Raw genomic sequence first — 17,130 nt, 5'->3', positions numbered from 1 at the left:
GGTAAGCAACATTTGCTTTCTCACAGGACAAGCAGGATGGTTGTCCTCACAAATGGGTGAGTACCGAGCTGAGGATGTCCGAACGTGCACGAAAAGTACCCAACGGCGTGCAACAGGCACAACAACGGGGGTGAAGTTTGGTAGAGGACATCCGCACCCTACCGGGTAGGCGGAAGGGTGTTGGTACGTCATGTTGGAAAAAGGTTACGCAAGACAGATTGGCCGAAGATGGAATCCTGTCTTCCAGCTTTGTCCAAACAGTAGTGGGCTGCAAATGTATGGAGAGAACTCCAGGTAGGAGCCCTGCAGATGTCAGGAAGCGGCACCGATCGAAGGTGTGCTACTGAAGTCGCCATGGTCCTCACAGAGTGTACCTTAACACAGTCTTGAAAGGGAATGCCAGCTTGCTGATAGCAGAAAGAGATGCAGTCCGCCAACCAGGAGGAAAGAGCCTGCTTACCCACAGGTTGCCCTAACTTGTTAGGATGGAAAGAGACGAATAATTGAGTGCTCTTCCTGTGGGCAACTGTACGGTCTAGATAGAAAGCTAGAGCACGTTTACAGTCGAGGGTATGCAGAGTCTGTTCCCCGGAGTTGGAGTGGGGCCTGGGAAAGAAAATAGGTAGTATGATGGATTGATTAATATGAAACTCCGAAACTACCTTAGGTAAGAATTTAGGGTGAGTGCAGAGTACTGCCCGGTCCTGCAGGAGTTTAGTGTAGGACGGATAGCTAACTAGGGCCTGTAACTCACTAACCCTGCGAGCTGAAGTGATAGCCAGAAGAAAAATCACTTTCCATGTGAGATATTTAAGGTCACAGGAGTGAAGAGGTTCGAAAGGTGGTTTCATAAGGCGACCAAGAACCAGATTAAGGTCCCAAGATGGGGCCGGAGGACGTAAAGGTGGCTTCAAATGGAGCAAGCCTTTAAGAAAGCGTGTTACAAGGGGATGTACTGAAATAGGGACACCCCCGATACCTTTATGGAAGGCGGCTACCGCACTGACATGCTTTCGAATGGAAGAGGTCTTTAGACCTGATTCTGACAAATGCCAAAGATAGTCCAAGAATTTAGGAATTGGACAGGAAAGGGGATCAAGGGACTGCGAAGTGCACCATGATGTGTACCTTTTCCATTTGTAGGAGTAAGATGTTCTTGTGGAAGGCTTTTGTAAAGCGATAAAGACAGGAGAAACTGAATCCGATAGGTTAAGTGGTTGAAGGACTAACCTTTCAACATCCATGCCGTCAGGGACAAGGCTTGGAGATTGGGATGGAGGAGGCATCCGTTGTTTTGAGTGATCAGATGCGGGTCCGTTCCCAGGGGAATGTGTCTGCGGATGGAGAGATCCTGGAGTATGGGAAACCACACTTGGCGTGGCCAGTGCGATGCTATCAAGATCATGGTTCCCTTGTCCTGACGTAGCTTCACGAGAGTCTTCGACAGAAGAGGAAGTGGAGGGAATGCATAAAGCAAACCGGTTGTCCACGGGAGGGAGAATGCATCCCTGGGCCGAGAGTGCTGAGACCGAATGAGAGTGCAGTAATTGGCCACTTTGTGGTTCTGAGGGGACGCAAAGAGGTCTATGTGGGGATAACCCCATTTCTGGAAAAGAGAGGTCGCTACCAAGGGATTGAGTGACCACTTGTGTGGTTGGAAGACACGGCTCAGCCGGTCTGCCAAAACATTTTCTACTCCCGGCAAGTAGGTGGCCCTGAGGTACATGGAACGGGAGAGGGCTTCTGCCCAAATCTGCGCAGTTTCCTGACAGAGAAGGAAGGAGCCTGTGCCTCCCTGTTTGTTGATGTACCACATGGCCACCTGGTTGTCCGTCTGAATCAAGATTATGTGATTTGATAGGCAATCTTGAAAAGCCCGGAGAGCGTATCGGATTGCTCGAAGCTCCAGGAAATTTGGTGTTTGGCTTCCTCTAGAGACCAGAATCCTTGAGTTTGTAGACCGTTTACATGGGCTCCCCAGCCGAGGTTGGAAGCGTCGGTGGTGAGAATTACTTGAGGATCTGGTGGGTGAAAGGGCAAGCCCTGTAGGAGGTTGGACTGATTTTTTCACCAGGCAAGAGACAGACGGAGTGCATCGGTGATGCGAACAATGGTCGACAGAGGCTGAGTGGCTTGGATCCATTGTGATTTCAGAGTCCATTGCATGACTCTCATGGCCAGACGGGCCATTGGAGTCACATAAACTGAGGAGGCCATGTGTCCCAGCAGAATGAGAAATTGGCGAGCTGTTGCTGTGGGTTGAGACTGCAACTGGCAAGCTAGGGACACAAGGGTTTGAACACGTTGATGAGGAAGGAAGGCTTTTGCCTGTAAAGTGTCCAAGTCTGCTCCAATGAAGGATAAGGATTGAGATGGGAGTAAGTAGGATTTCTCGTAGTTGACAAGAAATCCTAGAGAAATTAGAGTTTGGATTGTCAGGGTCAGAGAAGACCGAGCGGTTTGCTGGGTTGTGGCCCTGATCAACCAGTCATCCAAGTAGGGGTAGACATGGACGCCTGCCTTCCTGAGGAACGCTGCAACCACTACGAGACATTTGGTGAAAACTCGTGGTGCGGATGCTAGGCCAAATGGGAGCACTCGGTATTGATAGTGGTTTTGGCCTACTAGAAATCGGAGGTATTTGCGATGAGACTGAGTTATCGCAATGTGGGTATAAGCATCTTTGAGGTCTAGAGAGCAGAGCCAGTTCTCTCTTTGCAGCAGAGGGAGAAGCGAACCCAGGGTTACCATCTTGAACTTTTCTCTGTGAAGGTACTTGTTGAGAGCCCGTAGGTCCAGGATTGGTCGAAGTCCTCCTGACTTTTTTGGGATCAGAAAGTACCTGGAATAGAACCCTAGTCCGTGTTGTGAGAGAGGAACGGGTTTTATAGCGTTGGACTGGAGGAGAAGGGAAACTTCCTGCTCTAGAAGAACAGAGTGGTCGGTAAGTCTCCACGCTTGCAGAGGTGGAGAGTCCCAAGGAAGAGTTAGGAAGTTTAGATGGTAACCTTGTGCAATTATCGCTAGCACCCATTGACCTGTGGTGATGCGATGCCATGTTTCTGTAAAGTGGCTTAGTCGACCTCCTACTGGTATGTTTGGTAGAGGGACTAGGCATCTGCTCTCTAAGTGAAAGTCAAAACCCCGACGCAGGGCCTGGTTGCGGAGCTGTTGTGGGCTTTTGCTTACGAGGTTGGCGAGGCTGAGGCTTTTGATACGGCCTCGTTGACCTAGACTTGGTGTGTGGGGGATAATACTTCCATGGACGGAAGAATGACTTTTTGGGTTCCATTTGGTGAATTTGCTCACCAAACAAATTATCCCCTAAACAGGGCAGGTCGGAGAGCCTGTCCTGAACCTCCGGGCGAAGGTCAGAAGACTTAAGCCAAGCCCAGCGTCTTGCTGAGATGGCTGTAGCAGATAGTCTAGTGGAAGCATCGAAGATGTCGTAAGATGTTCTTATCTCATGCTTTCCAGCTTCAAATCCTTTAAGTACGAGGGTTTGAAGGTGTTGTTGGAATTGTTCTGGTAAGGTATCTGAAAATTCTTGTATCTGCTTAAAAATGACCCTGTTGTATTGGGTCATATACAGCTGATAAGAAGCTATCCTGGAAATGAGCATGGCTCCTTGGTATACTTTTCTGCCTATACTATCTAGGAACTTGCTCTCCTTAGTAGGAGGTATAGATGAGTATGGCTTCATTCTTTTAGCTTTCTTTTGAGCGGACTCTACCACAACAGAGTGGTGGTCTAGCTGTGGTTTTTGAAAGCCAGGTGCTGACTGTACAAGGTAAGTAGAGTCAGCTTTTTTGTTTACTGGAGCAACAGATCCAGGAGTTTCCCAATTCTTTTTTAGAAGGTCTAGAAAAACCTGATGAATTGGAATGGAAGTGATGACTTTTGGGGCATCCAGAAATTGGAGTAATTCCATCATTTGGTGCCTGTCATCTTGCTCCGATTGAAGCTGAAAAGGGACCAATTCTGACATTTCCTTCACAAAATTTGTGAAAGAGAGGTCCTCAGGGGGAGAACGCTTTCTGCTTTCAGCAGGAGAGGGTGGTGAAGGTAAATCATCGGTATCTGTGGAAGTATCATCACCCCAGGTGTCATAAGGGTCAGGTTGTTGACCTGTAGGACCACGAGGGGGTTGGATACCTGAAGGTCCCAGCTGAGGCTCCGAGAATCCCGAAGGAATCACCGGAGGCATTGAAAATACCTTCGGAGGCATCGGTGCGGGCATCGAAGGCATCGATGGAGCCGATGTGCATATCGCCCCGGAGGAATGTATCGGTGGCGATGGACGACACGGCATCGATGGGACTACTCCCGAAGGAGGAATTCGATATGGTGTTTCTGCACCCGATGAAATTGGCATCGGGGAGCGCACCGGTGCTGTCGGTGACCCAGGTATCACCGGTGGAAGGGCGGTCATGAGCGCTTCCATCCGGGCGAGCAGCGGTGCCAGCGCTGCAGGAATCGGGTCGTGACTGGTTCCACTCTCGGTGGCGGAGTCGGTGCCGAAGGAGTCTGGAACCGTTGCATTGCTTTGTCGATAGCCTCCTGGACCAGCCGGTCCAGTTCTTCCCGGAGACCTGGGGTAACAATACCCGGCTCCGCAGAAGAGGGAGGCTGAGGCTGAGCCGGAGGGACCACCGTCACCGGTGGAATCGTGGCTCCCAAACCCCGATGGGGAGAGGGTTGCCTCAGTGTCTCAGAAACAGAGGTGGACGGTGCCACTTCTGATCGAGACTTCTTCGGTGGCGGCTCGGATGGTACCGAGGTCAATGACTTCGATTCCTTGATGGTCCGAGACTTGCGATGTCGATGACGATGCTTTTCCCTCAGATCCCCACGATCCTCGGGGGAAGGGACGGGAGTCGATGGTCGTGGAGACGTCGATGGCAGACGGTCACCGGGAAGTTGCCGACAATGGAAGGACTTCGACAGTGCCGGTTCCGAGGACATCGATGCGATGGACGGCGTCGGAGTGTGAACATGGAAAAGGAGTCCCATCTTCTCCATTCTGGCTTTGCGACCTTTTGGTGTCATAAGGGCACATTTGGTGCAAGTCAGGACATCATGCTCACTCACTAAACATAATACACAGACTCTGTGAGGGTCTGTGATAGACATGGTGCACGTACAATCTGGGCACCGACGGAACCCCGACGCCATGGCCATTGACCAAAAATTTAGCCGCGGACGGTCGACGGCCAGCAGGCCGCGAAGGCCAAACTCGACGGTAATCGGCAAAAAATGGCAAAAAATTTACCGAAACACCGCGGGCTAAATTTAGATAGAGGAGGGACCCCTGTGGGGCGAATTTTACGTCAAAGAAGTTCAAGAAGAGTTTCCCGTCAGGAATGTGGTAAGAGCTCCTTAACCGCGTGGCTACTGCTGCGTGGAAAAAAGAAGACTGAAGGGGGACCCCTGCTGGCTGCAGGGTTGGTGCCGTGCTGGGCATGCCCAGTAGGGGCCAGTCAAAGTTCCAGAAACTTTGACAGAAGTTTTCTGTGGTTGGGCTCCATCCTCGATGTCACCCATTTGTGAGGACAACCATCCTGCTTGTCCTGTGAGAAAACTCCACGCCGCAGTGTCGGCTTTGGGGCCATCACAGCGGACACTGGTGTCAACCCGAGCCTGGTACCGTGCAAGGACTGAGACCGATGGCGATGCTTCCAGGATTTTCCACTGTGCTCGGCCCGGTCTTTCCTCAGTGCCGAGGATGAGGGAGAAGATCCCGAAGTCCTCGAGTGGGAGGCAGTCGATGAAGGCCAATCTGAGGCGGCCCCAGAGGAGGGGTGGACATCGAGGGATTGGTGTCCATCGGCTCTCCCCACCTCTTAGGCATCACTGCCCCGATGCCAATGTCGAGGGTTCGGACTTCCTGGACCTGAACAGCTTCTCCATCTTGTCCAGGCGGGACAAGATGGTCATCTGGTTCCAAAAAACGACAGCCCCGGACATCATGCGATGCCCCCAGGCAAAGAATGCACACCTCCTGTAGATCCGTAATGGGCATAGTCCAAGGGCACTGGGGGCATCAACAAAAACCCAACACCATAACAAAAAACGGGCCAGCGAGCCATCGAGGACCAGTGGACACCGAAGGACGTCTCTACCAGGAATCAACCACACAAAAGACAAAAACTTACCACGCTGCCAACTAAGGCCGGGGGGAAGGAGAGGGACCCTGACACAGGAAAAAACCACTTTCTGAAGAAAATAAGTACAAGCTCCACAACCGCGAGACGACAGCTCCGTGGAAAAAAAAAGAGACTGAAGAGGGACCCCCACATGGACGCGTGGATAGTGGCATGCTGGGCATGCTCAATGTTCTGTGCTCCATCTGATGATGCCATCCATGTGCGAGGACTACCATCCTGCTTGTCCTAGGAGAAATCATTTTTGCATTTTTTGCAAATTTTTGTAATCCGTGTTTAAATTGTAGGCATGCATTCTTTCTCATTCACATTCTGAAATTACAGTCTTTTAAATTATGCTTTTTTATTTAGTTTTCCATCGCTATCCACATGCCTCCCCCACACATAGAAAACCAGAAGCCCTACAAATGACATTGTTATACCACATGATAATTTATTTAAATCTATATCACAATACAGTAGTTTTTTAGGCAATTATATTTTTGAAAATGTGATCTTATGGTAAGTGTACAGGCAATAAAAAAATTCAAACTTTTGACTGAAAGTTACCTTTATGGTGTCATAACATCCAAAGTAAGCAGCTCGATACACAATGATTCCTTGCACTGAAACACCAAACCCCCGATATAAACCAGGTAATCCATCCGACTTGGCAATTGTAACAATACAGTGGCCCAAGCCTTTAAACTGTCGTTCCTCAAGACCTAAAATGAAAAATATTATACTATTAAATAAAAGATTTATCTGCAGATACTTATTTATATGCTTTCTATGATGTATATAAGTAAAAAACTATTTTAGGATATGTGAAACATTGAAAAACTCTGTCAAAAAGCCTGCCTTACCTTTTTATTTTGATCTCAGGTTCACCTTTCTAATCTAACTGATATCCCTCAATATTTCTTCTTTCCAAAAATACATTTATATTATTTCTGCTAATAAATTTACTGGATTATTTGGGTATTTATGTATATTAATCTGTGTCAAATACTGTAGTTTTGCTGAATGATCTATTTATTCTTAAATTTCAATTTAAAAAGTTTGTAGAGTCTGATAATTAACTTTTAAATCTGTTAAGATTGAAAATTTTTCTGGTTAATTTTTAACAAATGCCTTAATTTCATGCCCTCCTTTTTGTGGACTGTCTTTGCTTTAATCAATATATGCCGGAATCTTTGACCTTAATTGATAATGGATCTCAGGACCAGGAATCAATTGCTTGTCTGCAGTCCCTGGGATATTTATTTTCCTTTGAAAAGAGATCTATTTCATAACAAATTTAACCAATCAATTTAAACTATTAACTGTATGTCATTTGCATGTACATGTATCCCTAATATTTTCATTTAAAAGACACTTTATGAAGAATGAGGCAGGGATCGATTCATCCTAGATTTGGGTTTCCCGTAGGCAAGGAGCAGCTTAATATCACTGTTCTTTGTGTTTTGAAACACTCCAAAATGAGGTTCAAAGCACACAAGAGATAAAGTCTTCCTATACTTTCTATTATCAGGCTCCTTTCCAACTCTGCTCCTACTCTCAGTTATTTATCCACCTAGATATGCAGCTTTAATGTACCTCCCTGAGGTCTCCATCCAGAATATATTTACTCAATCTGAGAGCAGGAATAAGTCCAACAGCCTCCCTTTAGCCCACGTAGCTCTCACTCCTCCAATGGAAAGAAAATTAATACTTTAGAAGGCGATTTTCAAAGTAATTTCTGTAGGTAAATAATTTACTCAGATAAACTGACTGTCTGAAAACTGCTAAAAGTAAGTACAGAGTTCCATAACATCTGTAATTTCAGCCCGATTGAGGGCAGGTGATCTCAGGAGCGTGTTGGGCAGGATAAGAAAATAATTCACATGGACCTGTGTAATAAAACCCATGCTAAAATCGGAGTTAAATTTTAGCTCGGATTTTACTTAATGAGCATGTTAAAAACAGGGGTTTCCGCAGGATGCAGTAAATTAATGGGATGCAACTTGAACTGGAGTTTTAAAAAAGTGCACTAAATGAAGAAAATGTGCTAGAATGTGAAATAACCTGAAAAATCCACACTAATCAGAAAAGAGCTTTAAAAATTATTTTAAAACAGAAGAAGCAAGTGCTTGAAGTTAAAAGGAGTTTTTATTTTTATTTTAAAAGTTTATATCTCACCTACTCCATCGAGGCAGCTGATTACACCGCCTGCACATCCTCCGGCCAGGACGCAGCCGAGCACCGCCCTGGCCCCCCATCACAGCCCGGTCGCCCTAGGCGAGCACACGTTTTTCCTCCAGGCACTTAAAGGGACCACGGCAGGAAATTGCCACGGCCCCTCCTTTCTAACAATCAGCTCCTTTTTCTATTTAAAGCAAGGTCTGGCCTGCACACCTTGCCCTGGCTTCTAGGCTCCTGCTTATGTTTCCTGGAGGTTCCTGCATCTCTTTGGACTTGACCTGTTTCAGACTTTGACCCACGCCTGTACATTGGACCACGAGTCTCGCCGCCTGCCAAGACCCTCGCCTGTACATTGGACCATGAGTCTCGCCGCCTGCCAAGACCCAAGCCCGAACTATGGACCCTGAGCTTCACCACTGTCCTCAGCTGTACCAGAGACCCCACGTAAGTCCAGCCGGCCCCGGCAGCCAAGGGCTCAACCTGAGGGGAATGAGGGCTAGTAGTGGTGAAGCTCCAGCAGGGTCTCTACTCCTTTCTGGTCTCGCCAGCCGACAGAGGGGGCCTGTGGGGCTCCTCCCCACAGGCAGCGCCAACTCCCCCTCGTTCCAGGGATCCACAACTCGTAACATATATTGAGACTATGTCTTGCAGAGACTGCTATATCTGGCACCGTACTGAAATGGTTTGTTTCTTTTTTATCAAACCGATCACAACAGATTCATATTGATGGCTTGTCATCCAAGTGAACATCTAACTCCACCGGTGTCTTCCAGGGATCTGTAATATCAGTGTCCTTGTTTAATATCTGTTTAACACCATCATGTGAACTATTTGGTGACCTGGGGCTGAAGTTTCAAATCTATGTAGATGACATACAGATATTCTTCCCAGTTGGTGATACTAATACTAATTTTCTAAAACATCTAGATTTATCTGGTAGCCATCGACATAGGTATTTCATAATCGCCTTTCCCTTAATATCGCAAAAACTGAGATAATATATTTGACATGATGTCCCTTCACTGAAGAATTGCCAAAATTTACTTTTGGTGATCACACTATTACAATTTCATCACAGATACATAATTTAGGAGTCTTATTGGACACAAACCTAAACATGAAAACACATTCGTCATTTATTGAAAAGAAGTTGGCTGTAGAGGCAAAACCTGAAGCAGAAAGCCTGTGAGGGAGTCAGTTGGACCGTTAGATGATCGAGGGGGTTAAAGGGGCACTTAGAGAAGATAAGACCATCGCGGAAAGATTAAACTTCTTCTTTGCGTCGGTGTTTACTGAAGAGGCTGTTGGAGAGATACCCTTTCCGAAGAAGGTTTTCATGGGTAATGATTCAGATGGACAGAACCAAATCACGGTAAACCTAGAAGATGCAGTAGGCCTGATTGACAAACTGAAGAGTAGTAAATCACCTGGACCGGATTATACACACCCCAGGGTTCTGAAACAACTCAAAAATGAAATTTCAGATCTACGCAAATATGGCTACAAGCAGACAAAAAGGGGTAGATTTTAAAAGAAGCGCGATCAGCCTACTTTTGCTTGTGCATCAGACTCAAGCAAAAGTACGCTGGATTTTAGTAGATACGCGCGGAGCCGCGCGTATCCACTAAAATCCTGGATCGGCGCGCGCAAGGCTATCGATTTTGTATAGCCTGCGCGCGCCGAGCCGCACTGCCTCCCCCCGTTCCCTCCAAGGCCGCTCCGAAATCGGAGCGGCCTCGGAGGGAACTTTCCTTTGCCCTCCCCTCACCTTACCCTCCCTTCCCCTACCTAACCCACCCACCCGGCCCTGTCTACACCCCCCCTCACCTTTGTCGGGGGATTTACGCCTCCCGGAGACGTAAATCCCCGCGCGCCAGCGGGCCTGCTGCGCGCCGGGCCGCGACCTGGGGGCGGGTACGGAGGGCGCGGCCACGCCCCCGGACCGCCCCGGGCCGTAGCCACGCCCCCGTACCCGCCCCAAAACGCTGCCGACACGCCCCCGAAACACCGCGACGACCGGGCCCGCCCCCGACACGCCCCCCTCCGAAAACCCCGGGACGTATGCGAGTCCCGGGGTCTGCGCGCGCCGGTAGGCCTATGTAAAATAGGCTTACCGGCGAGCAGGGCTCTTAAAATCCGCCCCAAAGAAATTTAAGGCAGAACTCAAAACATGTTTTTTTTAATGCGCGTATACAGAGAATGAGTAACAGGCACACACAGGCTCAATATCCACCCTATTACTTGTTGTGATGTCCTTTTGAAGGGGTCTGAAGGCTTCAACTTGACAAAGGCCAACCTGAAACTCCTGCCAAACAGGACTTCATGTACCAGAATTCCCTGCTTCATGACGGGTTTACTTACAGTCTGCAATACAGCTGTAATTAGGACATTGAGAAACTCTCTGTCAGCACATTGCACATTTTCATTTTTTTGGCTTCGCTGTTCTTATTCTCTGATAAGCTTTCACTGCTGTAACCTAGATTAGAACAATGGATGTATTATGTGACGGGCTGTATTACTGCCGACTCGCAAATTCCATTCCAGAACTGCAAGTCCCAGCAGCCTCTCCTGCAGAACATGGGAGAAGTTTCACGAAAGTTCCAGGGTGTCTAGGGAGGGGGTCAGTAGCCCCTTCAGCCGGAATATGCTTGCTCAGCAATGCTTAGAACGCATGTGTAAAAGATAAGAACTGTAAAGTGCATAAGAGTCTGCTCCTGAAGAGGAGGGGCATGCAGTTGTACTAAGCCTTTGTCTTAGCTGCATCTTGCTGGCAATAAAAGTCTATCTTTACGGATCAGTTGTCTGGGCCTCCTTTCTGACTTTTAGAGACGGTTACACTTTCGTGGATTACAAACTGGTTAAAAGACAGGAAACGGAGACAATTTTCCCAATGGAAGGCAGTGGACAGTGGAGTGCCTCAGGGATCTGAACTAGGACCCGTGCTTTTCAATATATTTATAAATGATCTGGAAAGGAAAATGATGAGGTAATCAAATTTGCAGTTCAAAATTCTTCAGAGTAGTTACATCACAAGCAGTTTGTGGTAAATTGCAGGAGGATCTTATGAGACTGGAAAATCGGGCATCCAAATGGCAGATGAAATTTAATGTGGATAAGTGCAAGGTGATGCAAAGAGGGAAAAATAACCCATGCTATAGTTACACAACGTTAGGTTGTATATTATTTATTTATTTATTTATTTAAAATTTTTATATACCGGCATTCATGTTGCAACACATCATGCCGGTTTACATATAACAGGGGTGTACAGTGAACAATTCAATAACCTATTTGTGTAGAAGGAAGCAGTTACAAATAACAAGGTAATAGAACTGGGAGGAGAGAAGAAAAGGGAGAGAATAACATTAGGTATAGGTATTTACATTAGTAATAACATTTTTACATGTGGAAGTGGTAGAATCTGGCTGAATAGAATTAATCGGTGTCCGGGAAAGCTTTTTTAAACAGCCAGGTCTTGAGTCTCTTCCTGAAGGTTGGGAGGCTGGGCTCCTGTCTAAGGTCCGGTGGGATGGAGTTCCATAGAAGGGGGCCGGCTGTTGAAAAGGCCCGATCTCTCAAGGTAATGTGTTTGGTAGTTTTGGCTGGGGGCACTTGAAGAGATCCTCTGAGTGTGTCTCTTGTTGGTCTGGAGGAGTTATAAATTTGGAATGGGACTTGTAAGTCGAGTGGGGTGAGTTGATGGATGGTTTTGTATATTATGGAAAGAGATTTGTAGAGGATTCTAAAGTGAACAGGCAACCAGTGGAGATCTTTTAGGATTGGAGATATATGGTCCCTCCTCCTGGAGTTTGTCAGTAATCTTGCCGCAGCGTTTTGTAACATCTGGAGGGGTCTAGTATAGGAGGAGGGTAGGCCCAGAAGGATAGAGTTACAGTAATCGATCTTAGAAAAAATGATGGCTTGTAGGATGGTTCTGAAGTCCTGAGTGTGGAAGAGTGGTCTAATTCTTTTCAGAACTTGGAGTTTGTGGAAACAGTCCTTGGTGGTTCTGTTGATGGAAGCTTTAAGGTTCATCCGGTTATCAATTAATACTCCTAGATCTCTCACCTGTGTAGTAGTTGGGATAGTTGGAGGATTAGAGATGGCATTGTTATCTGGGGAGATGACAAGCAGTTCTGTTTTAGAGGAGTTTAAAACTAGGTTTAGGTTAGCCAGGAGATGTTTAATTTCGAAGAGGCAGTTTTCCCAGTGAACCAATGTTTTTGTGTAGGATTCTTTAATGGGTATCACGATCTGGATGTCGTCTGCGTAGAGGAAATGTTTGAGGTTAAGGTTGGAGAGGAGTTGGCAGATGGGTAAAAGATAAATGTTAAAGAGTGTAGGTGACAGTGAGGAGCCCTGAGGGACTCCTATGGATGCGTCCATTCGTGAAGATTCTTTGTTCTGTATCTTAACCTTGAAGCCTCTGTTGGAGAGAAAAGATTTAAACCATGAGAGAGCGGTGCCTGAGATACCTATAGAAGCCAGAATGGAAGTGAGAATGGAATGATTGACCGTATCAAAGGCGGCTGATAGGTCCAGTAGAATTAAGAGGAAGGATTGGCCTTTGTCAAGGCCCATTAATATGAAGTCAGACATGGAGATGAGGAGGGATTCTGTGTTCAGTGATTTGCGAAATCCGTATTGTGATTGGAATAGGATTTTGTTTTCTTCTATGTATTCGGAGAGTTGAGTATTGACAACTTTTTCTAGAATCTTGGCTATGAATGGAAGATTGGCGATAGGACGGAAGTTGTTGGGGTCTTTAGGATCCAAGTTGGGTTTCTTGAGTAGAGGTTTGATGGAGGCCAATTTGAGGTCGTCAGGATATAGTCCTTGGGAGAGTGAGCAGTTTATGATGTCCGACAATGTTTTAGCGATGGAGTCAGGGATGGCCAGGAGCAGTTTGGTGGGGATAGTATCCAAAGGATGGGAGGAAGGTTTCATTCTTCTTATAAGAGTTTGTATCTCTAAGATAGAGATGGGTTCAAGTGTTTCCAGACCATTGTTGTTGAGGGATGATTGTTGAAGAGACTGGTAAAGAGCAGGGTCGGTGGGATTAGAAGGCAGATGAGTTAGAAGGCTGTTGACTTTGTTGTGAAAATGAAGAGCAAGTTCTTCAGCTTTGGATTGTGCTAGGTCGTTGGGAATCTCCTGTGGGATGATTTGGGTGAGATTGGAGACATAGGCGAAGAGGGCTTTTGCGTCGAAGATTAAGTGGTGAATCTTGGTTGCATAGTAGTCCCTTTTGGATTTAGAGGTAGTTGACTTGTATTGATGGAGGGTGGCTTTGTAGATGGATCGTGTATTGGTGCTTGGGGATTTGCGCCAGTCGCTCTCTTTCTGTCTTAGATTTTGTTTTAGCTTTGTTTTAGCTTTGTTTTAGCTTTTGTTTTAGCTACCACCCAGGAAAGGGATCTAAGCATCATAGTGGATAATACATTGAAATTGTTTTAGCTTTGTTTTAGCTTTTGTTTTAGCTACCACCCAGGAAAGGGATCTAAGCATCATAGTGGATAATACATTGAAATTGTCGGTTCAGTGTGCTACAGCAGTCAAAAAAACAAGCAGAATGTTAGGAATTATTAGGAAGGGAATGATGAATAAAACGGAAAATGTCATAATGCCTCTGTATCGCTACATGGTGAGACTGCACCTTGAATACTGTGTACAATTCTGGTCACCGCATCTAAAAAAAGATATAGTTGTGATGAAGAAGGTACAGAGAAGGGTGACAAAAATGAGAAAAAGGATGGAACAGCTCCCCTATGAGGAAAGACTAAAGAGGTTAGGGCTGTTCAGCTTGGAGAAGAGACGGCTGAGGGGAGATATAATAGAGGTCTTTAAAATCATGAGAGGTATAGAACAGGTAAATGTGAATTGGTTATTTACTCTTTCGGATAATTGAAGGACTAGGGGGCACTCCATGAAGTTAGCATGTAGCACATTTAAAACTAATTGGAGAAAGTTCTTTTTCACTCAATGCACAATTAAACTCTGGAATTTGTTGCTAGGGGATGTTGTTAGAGCAATTAGTGTAGCTGGGTTTAAAAAAGGTTTGGAGAAGTTCTTGGAGAAATCCATTACCTGCTATTAATCAAGTTGACTTAGAAAATAACCACTGCTATTAATAGCATCAGTAGCATGGGATATACTTAGTTTTTGGGTACTTGCCAGGTACTTGTAGCATGGCTTGGTCACTGTTGGAAACAGGATGCTGGGCTTGATAGACACTGGGTCTGACCCAGTATGGCATGTTCTTATTGAAAACAGGTTATAATAAATTACGCACATTAGGCAGGCTGAAACTGCTTCTCAAACCCTCTTGATTTCTGTTAGTGATCTGATGCCTGATGCGAGGAGCAATCAGATAGGGGTTAGCAATCTGTTATAGATCTGATACTAGTTAGACTGCGGATTAGCAATCTGTTAATATTGGCTCCTAAGAAGGAGGAGTCAGCAATTTTGTAGTGTCTCAGATATTGTCTTGCTACGTAGTTAGCAATCTGTTCAGGATCTGATATAGTTGTGGGTGGATCCCTGGGCCGGTGGCAGATGATCACACCCCCGGGAGGATATCCCGAGAGGGACCACCGGCTAGGCTTGAGTATGGAGACAGACACACATAGTTCTTTTATTAAACAGGTTTTTGAAACCACCAGAGGTGGCAGTAGTAAGCTGATATGCCCGGCAGGGCTGTAGTCCCTCAGGTACTGGAACAGCGATCCAGGATGGCTGAGCTGTTGAAAAACTGTAGAAATTGAGTAGGCAGAGTAGACAGAGTTCATCCCACCATGTTGTTCACCTGCCATAGGGTGCGTGCATCGCGCGGCCCTGCTTCTTATTTCTTCTTTGGCGTGAACCTCAGGGGCGTCCCCCTGTCATGATGTCACGCATCCCGGATACAAAAGCCTACTCTGTTTGCTAGCTAAACGAGTTAGCAAGGGACTCTTTACGGATGGAATTCGCTCTCCGTACCTAGCTACTCTGCCTCTCCTTATTGGACTTACTCTATCGGGGTACCCGTTCATCGGGGGCCTCTCGCTTTTCTTTCAGGTCACTGTCTGGAACCGGTACTCGCTCCTCGAGGGCCCATGTTCCTGGACTCTCTGCCTGAGCTCGCTTCTGCTTAGAAGAAACTGCTGCCTACACCATCAGTGAGTTACCATCTAGACTCTCTCAGAGCTGTTCCCTGGAACCATTTACTCGCTCCTCGAGGGCCTGCCTCTATTCCAGCTTCTGTGTTACCTTCCGGGAGAAACCACTGTGTGAGTATTCAACCAACGAGGCTCCATACCAGAAACCTGTGTATGCTCCACTGTACTCACTATCTCAGTTTCTCTCCACTACAGCACAGCTATTGAGGGATCGCTGTTCCAGTGTCCTGAGGGACTACAAGCCCAACCGGGCTTCATATCTACTCACTACTGCCACCTCTGGTGGCTTCTCAACTCTGTTTAATAAAAGATAATTCTGTGTTGTGTGTCCTAAAGCTGAGCCTGACCTGTGGCCCCTCACGGGACTTCCCCCTGTGGCTATCGGCCAGTGTCCAAGGGTCCACCCAAAACCTTACAAACAATAACAATTCAAGGCCATTTGGGTAAGGCATGCCAAGTGAAATCAAAGGGCAAGCTCTCTAGAGAGAACACCTACAGCCAAACAGCATACACTTTGGGATTGTGCATCCTTAATGGATGTAGTTGCTTGTTCTAGAGAACTTACCCTTTGATTTCACTTGACATGCCTTGCCCAAATGGCTTTGTATGAGACTGTGCCCAATTTGGGATGCTCAGTGTCAATCTTGCATGCACACTCCTTCCAGCTTCAAGCACTAACCTCTTTACTCCTGTGTTTTGTTAACTCTTGGCATGAAGTGGAGTAAAGGTTAAGTCACATTTCTGTTAGCCATGATATTCTACTGCTGTGCCTATGTGGTAATGTTTAGCTGTTTCTACCACACTTGGCAGAGCCACAGAATGACTCTGGCCACCAGAAAGGAAAAATTTCTTCTTACCTGATGATTTCCTTTCCTCTAAGGAAGGTAGGTCAATCCACACCAGTGGGTTATGCACTCCCACCAGCAGATGGAGACAGAGACAACTGATTTCGCTGACATCACTGACATATAGTCCTGCCCGGATATCAGCCTGCCAGTATCTCTAGAAAAGGAAAAATGTGGACAACTGATTATACCTCACACATGACTCTTAACAATCAACAACTCGTTACCTCCACCTAACTGGGAAGCAGTGAGCCCAGGTAAAATATTAAATTGCCATAGATTACACAGGCTGGTTCTCACTTACCAGTTCTTCAACCGACCCATAACAAGGAACAATATGTATCGTCCCTGAAGGGAAGGATGAACTGAAAACAAAAACTACAAATAGTCAGTCCATAGCGGATTGTGAACTGGCCTGCCTTCCTTAGAGGAAAGGAAATTATCAGGCAAGGAGTAATTTCTCCTTCCTCTGCACTCAAGCGGGCCAATCCACACAAGTGGGATAAACCAAAGCTACTCCCAAAACAGGTCGGAGGCTGCCCACGCTCCCGTCAACACCACTCTCGTGAAGTCCGTAGCCTTTTACACTTTAATATCCAAACAGTAATGCTTGAACAAAGTACGTAAGAAGGAGCATGTTGCTGTCTGATAATCCTCAGAATGCAACCACAGTTGAGTCTCCACCACTGAGACCACCTGACTTGTCTAGGCAATGGTATTTCTGCACCTGCATAGGCTGCAGGGATAACTTCTTTAACCCCCATGGGCCACTGCAATCCATGACACTGGTTCTCCATGTCT

At 46.5% G+C, this 17,130-nt stretch overlaps 1 protein-coding gene across 2 annotated transcripts in view; it reads right to left on the bottom strand.

Moving 5' to 3' along the window:
* The window catches only part of SLC25A31 (solute carrier family 25 member 31), a 281,298-nt gene that overhangs the window by 120,702 nt on the left and 143,466 nt on the right, over nt 1–17,130 (bottom strand). For both annotated transcript variants that reach the window (XM_029589803.1, XM_029589892.1), the window contains exon 4: nt 6,714–6,868. In XM_029589803.1, the coding sequence (XP_029445663.1) occupies nt 6,714–6,868 (155 nt within the window). The remainder of the gene's footprint in view (nt 1–6,713; nt 6,869–17,130) is intronic.

This window comes from Rhinatrema bivittatum, chromosome 1 (assembly GCF_901001135.1).
Source record: "Rhinatrema bivittatum chromosome 1, aRhiBiv1.1, whole genome shotgun sequence".
Classification (NCBI taxonomy): Eukaryota; Metazoa; Chordata; class Amphibia; order Gymnophiona; family Rhinatrematidae; genus Rhinatrema; species Rhinatrema bivittatum.
The sequence above is the reverse complement of the archived record's forward strand: the minus strand, read 5'-3'. Positions and strand labels throughout refer to the sequence as shown.